This window comes from Nuphar pumila, chromosome 12 (assembly GCF_984573655.1).
Source record: "Nuphar pumila chromosome 12, dmNupPumi1.hap1.1, whole genome shotgun sequence".
Taxonomy (NCBI): Eukaryota; Viridiplantae; Streptophyta; class Magnoliopsida; order Nymphaeales; family Nymphaeaceae; genus Nuphar; species Nuphar pumila.
Window position 1 is genome coordinate 7673507 of NC_143260.1, and position 10412 is coordinate 7683918.

General features: G+C 36.6%; 1 protein-coding gene across 1 annotated transcript; it reads right to left on the reverse strand.

The window, feature by feature from the left end:
- Positions 1 to 6006: 6006 nt before the first annotated feature.
- LOC149819852 (uncharacterized protein At5g41620-like) lies at positions 6007 to 9994 on the reverse strand. The gene is made up of 3 exons (XM_089982444.1): positions 9534 to 9994; positions 8047 to 8172; positions 6007 to 7763 (listed from the first exon to the last, which is right to left on the reverse strand). The coding sequence occupies exons 1-3, from the start codon at positions 9978 to 9980 to the stop codon at positions 6177 to 6179; spliced, it is 2160 nt and encodes a 719-aa protein (XP_089838570.1). The 5' UTR covers positions 9981 to 9994; the 3' UTR covers positions 6007 to 6176.
- Positions 9995 to 10412: the final 418 nt, after the last annotated feature.

Consider the following 10412-nt stretch of genomic DNA (forward strand, 5'->3'; position numbering starts at 1 on the left):
GTGTTTCACGTAACTAAAACAGGTTTTATTCCTGCGGTGAACCAAGTCGAAAGCATTATTTACATCACCCTTTTCAGCCAGGCAATTGATCATCACATTCCATGAAACTAAATCAGGTTTCACTGGTTGAAGTTGTAGTTGTTGAAAGAGATATACTGCTTTGTCTTCAAAACCATTTTGCACATGCCCTGAAATTAGTGAGTTCCATTAAACTATATCTTTTTTCGACAAAAGTTTGCTTGCATACTCTAAGTTCCCACATCTTGCATTCATGTATAGGAGAGCAGCACCAACAAAACCTCCAAGGCTAAATCCACTTTTGATGATGTACGCATGGATTTCTTTTCCTTGCATAAGAGCATTTAGACTAACAGAGGCTCTGAAAACAGCAGTAAAATACATATCTAAACTCTCCCCAGTTTGTTGCAGTTCCAAGAACAGACGTAGCCTAAATTTCCCCGAGTTGACATAACCTTCTATAATCTTCGTCCATGACACTATGGCTTTAATCTTGCTTTACGCATTTGCCGAATAAGGACGAGGTATTGAGCTTTTTGTGCTCTAATTTGTTTCTTCTTTTGGTATGGATTTGTTCGTAGACACTCTAATTTATCTCTCTTCAACTTACACTACATGCTTGACTTAAAATGCGAATGGCAAAAGCTCTCAAATTTGGAACATCACTTATAACCCTGACCCACCGCAAGTTTGAAAAAAAAACCAAGAAAATAAGAAATTAATTATAAGACAATAACAAATATACAATCATGCAAAACATCATAACTAAATAGCAATTTAAAATTAAAATTAAAATTAAAATAAACAAAATAAATTACTTGAACACATTGTGGCATAGTTTTGCACGGGTGCAAATCTCCCCATATCATACAATGCATTATCATAAATTTTCATTTTTTTATGAATTTGATCTTAAATACTATAATTAGGGATCAACCTTTCAATTAAATCCAACTGTCACTTGTTGACTTTCCTGTCCATTTTAAAAGTAGGAAGGTATCTAAATGCAAGATTTAAATAATGTGTTGCATCATGAAGACATTGATGAAGTTGCCCAATCCACCTATGATCAATGATTACGAGATTTTTCCTTAGTGACATTTCCCCGGGGATAAGATTTGTGACTATAGGACAAACGACCAATTTAGACTACTTAATTCCACACCAATTTGGCCATCAACACCAATATATAAGATGTTGAAAAATCCAAGAAATATACAAAAACACAAAGAAAAGCATTTAAGAATAATGAATTACCTGAAGCACTAATCTGCATTTTTTTCAGGATCTTGATGTAATAAAGGATGCAAATAGATCGGGTTCCATCGGATCTCTAATCCAAATATGATATCCACTTTTTGGTTGTGGATCTTAAAACAAGATCCAAAAGTATGCTGTCGGACTTTTCCAGATTTGGATCAGCATTTTTTATCCGATCATGCGTGTACAAATCCAGAATACACCCAAGCCATTTGTAACCTTTTACATGTTACTGGATCCATTGTTACCATTTAAAAATTTGGATTCCGATTCAGCTTGACTTCATTGGATTTAATTTAGATGTTCTCGTTGAATCTGACCCAGTGCAGCCAAACACCATATTTTAGAAAAACTGAATTTTAAAATTAAAAATATATTGAATTTCTGAAACTGCATTGCAAACTCAATCCCTTCTGATCTGGATAGGAGAATGTCTGTTTGAGTCTGACCTGGACAACTCCATACATTGGATCATAGCTTGAATTTGGATCAACATGAGAATAAAATACTTTCAACTATATCGAACTTGTATTTTTGGTAGAAAATATAAATAAATAACGAGTTGATTTTGATATGAGTATCGGGTCGGGGCAAGCCGGCTGGATTGGGTATCAAAAGATATCAAGCAAAAATCAACATGCATCTTGTCATATTAGTACAAACCTGATCGTGGTCCAACCCATTTGAAAATCAGATATGCCCTTTAAGTCTCATATCCAACAAATGAGGACCTCTTGAACCAGGTCAGAACCGGAGCTCGATGAGCTCGAGCATGAACAGCCAATGTTTGTCTTGGCTCAGCTTGTATAGACTCGTTTATCAATAATAAATATATTTTATATTATAGAATGAAGATGGTTGAAGTGTTTGGCCTACAAGCAATAAGTTTGGAGTTCAAATCCTATTGCTTTATAAGTTTTATTTTGTAAAATGAGCTAGTTTAAACTTGGCTTAGTAGGTTTAGGGTCCAAATTTTATTGTTTTAAACTTTTAAAAAATATAATATTTTTTTAAATGAGCAATTGCTTGTGTTCATCTCGTTTAGCTCGGGCTTTTCATGAGCTCAAGCTTGGCTAACACGTTCAGTTTTTTCCACTCATTTACAAGCCCTAGATTGATTACTAGAGCCAAGCTAATATATATATATATATATATATATATATATATATATATATATATATATATATATATATATATATATATATATAAAATTTTATTTTTATTTTTTGAAAGGCTAACTGGGGTTAGGCAGACCCCTACCACAAATTTATTAAGCCTCATGTGGTTGAGGGATTCGAACCAAGGCCTTCAGCTTGGCACAATACCCTTCTTACCACATGGGATACCACCTCGGTACCACCGGCTAATATATGCCCTCAAGGGCTTCACTCATTTGGTTGGGGCAACTTGTGAATGTCACCAAGTTGACACGATGTCACAAATTTCGAAACCTACATGTGGCACCCCTTACTCCTTATTGAGAATATAAAGGGTTTTACCCATAGTTGCCAGAGACGGGTATGGGTACGCAAGGCCCTTAAAAGTTTTTGATACATTTTTATTGAAACGTTGTATTTAAAAGTTTTGTTACTAGTTTCTAATAGACATTGATACTAGATTTTGGTACCTGGTTTCCTTGATGACCATACTAGTTTTTGAAAATTACATCTCATCATTTATGTTATAAGAATAATACCATGATATATATTATGACAAAAGAAATGCTAAGAAAAGCAAAAGCACTAAAAATAAAAAGATCACCTAATTTCACTATGTATAGCTACAACAATGAGCCAATCTCTCAAGCAACACGTAAAGTCCAAATATTGAAAGCAAAAATTTTTAAGATAATAACTAAATAGAAAAAACACATAACAATCTCAAGCTAATGATATAAGGGTTGCCTCTTACAAGAATTTATGAAAAGTGTATGCAATTATTTGAATGACTTCTTAAATGTCTTCTCAAATCTTATTCATGAAATCAATATAAAAGTATAAAAAATATATTTAGATTAAAGAAAAAGAAATAACCTCCAGTGGTAACTTCAATGGAAGTGAGAGAAGCCCGCTAATGGCTTTAATGAAAGTAAGCTAGATCCACACGTATAAGAAAGGTGCAAGAGATCCTATTATCTCATGTCTTACCTTCTTTGAGAGGGATACAATTATTGCCACCACCATACATGAAATCAAATTTGGTTTTGGTTTCACTTATATAATAATCAAGTTTGGTTTTGGTTTCACTTATATAAGAAACTGGTTTCCTATATATATTTTTAGGGACAAGTTTCATATGCATTTGTACATGAAACCAAGTTTAGTACTGGTTCCACTTATATAAGAAACTGATTTCCTACATTCTAGGGGGCGAGTTTCATATGCATTTAGAAATGGGGTTCTTGGTGTTTCTAAAACTGGAAACCAGTTTTGTACCAGTATCAGGTATTGGTTAGGGTGAAATATGGTTTCTATGCAATTATGGTTTTACCAACCAGAGGCCAGCCCATGTGTGGTCAGTAATAAGGGTTTTTTTCCCTTGGATTATAAAAAAAACAAATGTCACAGTCCAATAAGACCCAGACTAGGTCCATATCAGACTCAATCAAGCTCCATTGGAAGGAGGACGTAGAAAGGGACACCATATGGATTTGGATAAGAGAAATCGGATTTTAGATCCAAGGATTTGGGGTGGCATGGAGCACACTGATGTGGTGCACAGTCATGACAAGATAAGAGGTTATTCAAACAAGATATCTCATATCAAGAATCTAAGATCCCTAATATAAAAGGAGATAAAGGGCAGATTCTTTTATCTAAGATTGGAAGGGGAGGGGGGTCTGTCTTCAAATCCTCAGATTTGATATCCGAAGCTTTCAAACACGGCCTAAGACATAGGTACACAAGTGTCTTAAAATATTTAACTTATAAAAATACATTATTGAATAGTTTTCATGTAAAACCAATGTTGTCAGTTTCTGAATCGGACCTGTATCGTTTGGCCAACCATTCAGGTGAATCGGCAGATACCGATTTTCAAGTGAATCATTCTGAATCGACCAAAACATAATTAAAAAATATTATGTGTCAATCAGAACGTGACATATGTTAAAGCCATTGAAATAATATTAAAAATTAATCTTAAGCTGTTTTTTATATTTAACAAAAAATAGCCGATTCAAGTCAGCATCTTATCGATTTACGATAAGTATCGGCAGATTCAGGCCGACACACCGATACTGACAACATTGTGTAAAACCATACTTTTGAGGAAACAGGGTAGGGATGTCAGCAGTCCAACCTTAACCCGGCTCTGATTATTTGGATTTGCTTTAAAATCTACACCTTTTACGATTGGAAAATGCAATAAATACAATAAAAATCATTCCAAACAGGCCCTTATGAATAGATCACAACGGGAGAAAGATTTTTTTTTTTTTTTTGACGAGTGAGGAACCTTGGATGTAGCAAGAAAAAAACTGAGTGGGACCCCACGACCACTCTGCCTTACATGGCCCATCTCGGAAAGCTATGGACACATTCGTGCACTAACGGGATTTGATCCAGCAGAGAAAGAAAAGAAGTTGGCCCCTAGTAACACATGGCTATGACTTATTTATGAAGATAATTTTTACACCAAAAGTTTCACACCAAGATAAATGACGGATGCTGCTTCAATGGGCTGACCACTTCTTTTGGACAATGAGAGAATATTTCTTCTAAACATTTCTTTTTTTGTGAAGAGATTTTACCTAGAAGGCCAAATTAGAGAGAGTTCGTTACAGTTTGGTGACGTTTAGATAGCCAAGAGAAAGAGCAGAAACAATGAGCTTCCAAAAGCAGCTTCTCTCCTCTTTGTTTCTCTTCTCAATATCTCTGTGGTTTGCTTTAATGTTGTCAGAATTGTATCGGTGGTTTGCTTCAATGTTGTCAGAATTGTACCGGACAATGAATCGTTTTGAAAACGATTAAGGAGAATCAACCGATTCCGATTCTGGGCTAATTTTTAACCAGCAAACGACACGACACAAAAATATTTTAAACCATTTTTAAGAAACATTTAAAAATAAACTGAATCAGCTTGGTTTCATATCGATTTCTGGCCGATACAATATGATTCAGCCGATCCACAATGGTGACAACAGAGAAAATATTGCTTAAAACCTGTAACCTGAGCCAGGAATCATATTGCTTTCAATCTATCTAGGGCCCCATATCAACTTGTGCCTATACAACTTGGAATTGAACAGCTCAGGAGATTCCAGAAAGTTTGTTTCTCTCAAGAAAATCTTGGAAATTTCTCATCGAAGTTCAAGTAAAAAGGAACACCAAAAAATAAAAATGGGAGAACAAGAAATTTAGTTTCTAATCATAATATGAAAGGATCAGGACAACCTTGAGCACTCGTGGTTTAAAAGGTCTTTGTGAAAATATCACAATGTTTTCAAAATAATGGTGATAGTTGTGACAGAGTTTGGTATGAAAGGCTTATACACCCATACTTGGATGAAATATATCCAAAACTAAATTCAGCTTTCAGGTGCTAAAACACTGGAGTTCTTCCTGTGGCAGCCTGAATACAAATCTCCAGAACTGGTTCAGAAGACACTCATTCCAGTGAAGGAAACAACAAAAAGAAAGCAATAGACATGCAAATACGTGCAGTTATGATCATTTTATGCTTGTATAAAAAAAAAAGCAAAAACAAAAATATTGAACTCACAGCTCCTTATTTACAAACTCCAGCTTATTCCAAACATCACAAAATGCTTTTACAGATTGTGCAACCTCTGTTGCCATTGTAAAATACCTAGGTCTACAACCTGCACTGCACAAGCTATAGCGGATGAAATAAGAACTATTTAACTCCATCAAATATGAGGCAAATGCACCTGCAATTCATGAGCCTTTTGTTAATCTTCTTAACCGAGACTGCTGTCCTTCTAGCCTTGCTTCAAGCAATTTAGCCTTGAGTGTGTTCTCCTTTACGGTCCATGGCAACTTTGTTGAACCCTCAGTTAAATCCAGATCTGGCGACTTTTGATGACAACCCCACTTCTGCACAGGGCTTGCTATCTCATGCACGCTGCCTAAAGCTTTGTCTCTAGTACCCATAACAGAATGAGCCTTACATGAACAAGCGTCTTCCCTGTGATTGATTTCAGACCGGACCCTGCTGCCATCAGAAAGCAGTGACTGGCTTCTGACCAGGTTATCACTTGCATGGTCTGTGTTCCGGTTGGCATTGCGTGTAAATTTCCAGTCTTGTGAGCTGTCTTGTGTTTCACAGTTCTCAGACTTTTGATGAATGGAGATTTCAATCTGGTTGGATTTGTCGACTTCATCTTCATCTACATTGTTAGTATGAGTAGCAACTACCATATTATCTACAAAATAGCCTCTGCTTCCTGATTTGGAACTACTTATCTTGTCCTCAAATTGTACTTGAAAACTACAAGAATTTTGATGCTTGACCCATTCTCGAGAAACCACTTTCGGCTTAGGACAATTAGGTTTAATCTCCACGTCCAGGTCAGCAATAGTTTTGCTTCCATAAGCATTTTTTTGGTCACTTTTTCCAACATCTTCACTATCATTGTTTATGTTAAAGAAATGCAAGTCACTAGCCATTGAATCTTCATCCCCAGCATATTGAAACCCGCTAGCAGCCTCATTCAAAGGAACAGATTCAACCGAGCGGCGGTGGAGACAATTGTCCTTCACATCCTGGACATAAGTGTCAACCTTTGAGCCACTGGATTGTTTAGTTCTAATGAATGCTTCAATTTCACACTGTAATCTGTCCACTATCGTGTTATTTTCTAGTGGATCATGATTTGTCTCTGCCAGCTTCATCTGTACCCTCTCATCCAGCCATGCTTCAGCAATATGCAGTATAAATCTGTCAGCACTTTCAGCCCGTTCTTTCTCGTACTTCTGTTTCAGACCACGAACCTCTTGTTCATAATTTCCTACTCCCCTTGCAAATTCATCACAAAGATCTTCCAGAAGCAATCTCGTTTTTCTCTCTCTTTCCAACTCTTTTATGGCCTTTGAAAGAGCCAGCTTCACATCAGCTAACTCTCTTGCCAGCTTACGGTGTAGGCTCTCTGATCTTCTCCTCAACTTCCTCTCATCATCAAGCTCTTCCCTTACTGACTGAACTGCTGTGATAATCCTTTCATGCTCTTTACTCTTCCTGAATAGCTTTTCCTCTGCAAGTTGTTTAATGAGGTCATCTATTTCTTGACGATCTTCTTGCTGCATTTGTATCAGTTCTTGAACCCGAGCCCGTGCACGATCTCTCTCTAGTTTCAGTGTCTTAATCTTTGATAAATTGGATGCATGTTGTTCTTCCAGGATCCAAATTCGGTTTAATACTTTCAATAACTCTGTGGATGTTTTAAGATTGTAACCCAGTTCTCCAGGCCTGTCGTTGATGTCCAACGAACTAGTTGGAGTAATAGCCTGATTATATGCTGTAATCTTTAAAGATTAAACATTAGAAAGTTAAAACTTGTTTTCTATATGATGCAGTTGGGACTGTCCATGAACTTAAGAACAGCAACCAGTGCACCAGAAACAAACTCTCAGCAATGATCTTGTTCATCACCAAGGATGTTAAACAAAAAACATAAATGGAAGAAATTTTATCAAGCTAAACAAAGAATGAAAATTGGATTATGAACTCTGCAAGCCATAAGATTCAAGCAGTAAATAAACTCTGTTGCTCCACAAGGAAAACAACACAAACAGACATGATGCCTACCTCCATTGAACTACCAAAACTCATGGGAGATACAGGATGCAGAGCCTGGCCATTCCCATCAACCAACTTGTGATGTCCAATCAATGATGCTGAAACTTGCCTCCTCAAACTACCAGTACTTGGTGGCTGCACGGAATCAAGGTTCCAATATTAGGAAAATTAAAACATTATGTTCAAATCAGAGGTGAGTATTAAGTGTGCAATAAGCATTGCAAGATAACTTTTTTTCCCCTAAGACATAAGTATGATGTACATAGAAATGAAAGTACACAAATATAGGCACCAAGACTTCAACACATAATATAATTCTGAGAAAAAGGAAGCAGTTCAGAGAAACTAAAATCCTAAGAATGGTTTAAATATTGCCACAGTGAATGCCAAACAAATGCAGTGCTGCACAAATTAAAGACTGAAACAGTACATGGATTAAATATTGCCACAAAGAATGCCAAGAAAGATGCAGTGCTGCAGATATTAAAGGCTGAGTTCGATAGCAAATGATGCCAAGACAAAGAACAGAGTTGCTGAATATTAAGCTAAAAACGCTAGGCAAAAACTAGTTTAAAACTAGCATCCATCCAATTTGAAAGCTAGACTTTTCAGAGTTATAGTGATATCTGTATCCATGAACTTACCCTTACAGAAATGAATACACAAAATTCAGTCCCAACTCCATATCGAGCATTTTTCAAAGAACTAAGGAAAAGTTAATGAATTGATTTAGCAAGCAAGAACGCAGAAAAGAGAGAGACTGAAAAAAAAATACTGTTACCAACAAGAATGCGACAGCATTACTTGAAAAGAATACAGAAAACATAAAGGAAGGGAAATATTTAATTATAGCATATACATATAAAAGGCTATATTACAAAAAATCGTGTATTACACGTAAAAGATCATTCTCATAGATCAACAAGTAACTATCGTAAATCAGTACAATAAGAAGAACCTGAAATAAAAAGTAACCACACAAAGAAAACAGTAGTACAATAAGACGAAAGACCACAATTGGATCATCATATTATCAGAAGAACCAGAAAAAAAAAGGACAAGGTGAAAAAACAGAAAGACCTGAAATTAATGTAATCAAAACAAACACAACGAGAGAGAGAGAGAGAGAACACTTTTCTGGAGAAAAAAAGAAAAGTCGAGCCAGAAACACAGAGAAAACAGAAGCAAATAACAATTCACCTAAGCATAAGATAAAAAACATACACAAAGAAAGCAATGGTGGCACGTGTATTGTACTATATGCTAAAAATCAGTATGAATTCTCAACATGGTAAAAAAGAAAAAAGACAAAAATTCTATAAACCCAACAAAAAACAACAATTAACATAAAAAAACAACAAGATCAAGAGTGACCACAATGCAAAATCCATCGCCCCAACAAAACCCAGAAAAGAAAACACCAACCCAAACATCAATACAAGAAAAAAATAAAAAACCATTGAAGAAAGAAGAAAAGAGCAGAGAAGAGAGTTTACCTGATAGTGAGGTGGACTGTGAGAAGGACCAGCCAAATGAGGAGGAAGATCAAGGCCTTTCTCCCTACTCTGCCCAACTTTCCTGACACCCTTCTTCATTTTCTTAGTAGAATCTGAAGGTGGTGGTGGTGGCGTTGGTGGGAGTACAATCCTATGGAGATCCCAAAGATTAGCACCAAGTTTCCTAGCAGACTCTCTGAGGCCCTTCACGTTATCCCCGCAATAAATCTCACCCCCAATCTTTTCATCATTCAACTCCATTTTCCATGTGGGAACAGGAGTCAAGGGCCCCCCTTTCCTGCCTAATAAGATCCCCTTCCTCAACTTTATGCCTAAGAACTCCTGCTTTTCGGATCCCACCCCAACCACCCCTTTGCCTTCCCCACCACCCACCTTTAATTGACCAAACCCATCACTCCTCACCCACTCCTCCTCTTCCTCCTCCATTCCTCAGGAAACCCGGGCCTTTTGCTTTCTGTGGACTCCTTTTTAGACTCTCTCTCTCTCTCTCTCTAGAAAAGCACAAAAAGAAAACACAATTTCAGCACAGAGCACAAAAAAGAAAACACAATTTCAGCAGAGAGAGAGTGTGTGTGTTGGTTGTTGGGGGCTTTTTATTATTAATGAGAGCGCTTTTACGAAGCGAGAGTGCAGTCCAGCGGACCAGTAATTTCTCATGTGATGCGATTGTCCAAACAAAACTAGAAAAACAAAAGAGTAAATATTAAAGGGTGTTTTGGCATTTTGAGATATGGAATATTGGTCTAGTCATAGTCAAAGCTTGTTTTATGTGCTTTAAATTATAACATAATTGGGTCATGCGCAATAATGACCACCTAAGCTGCCTAGGGTGTCAACGGGTCGGGTTTAATTCAGACC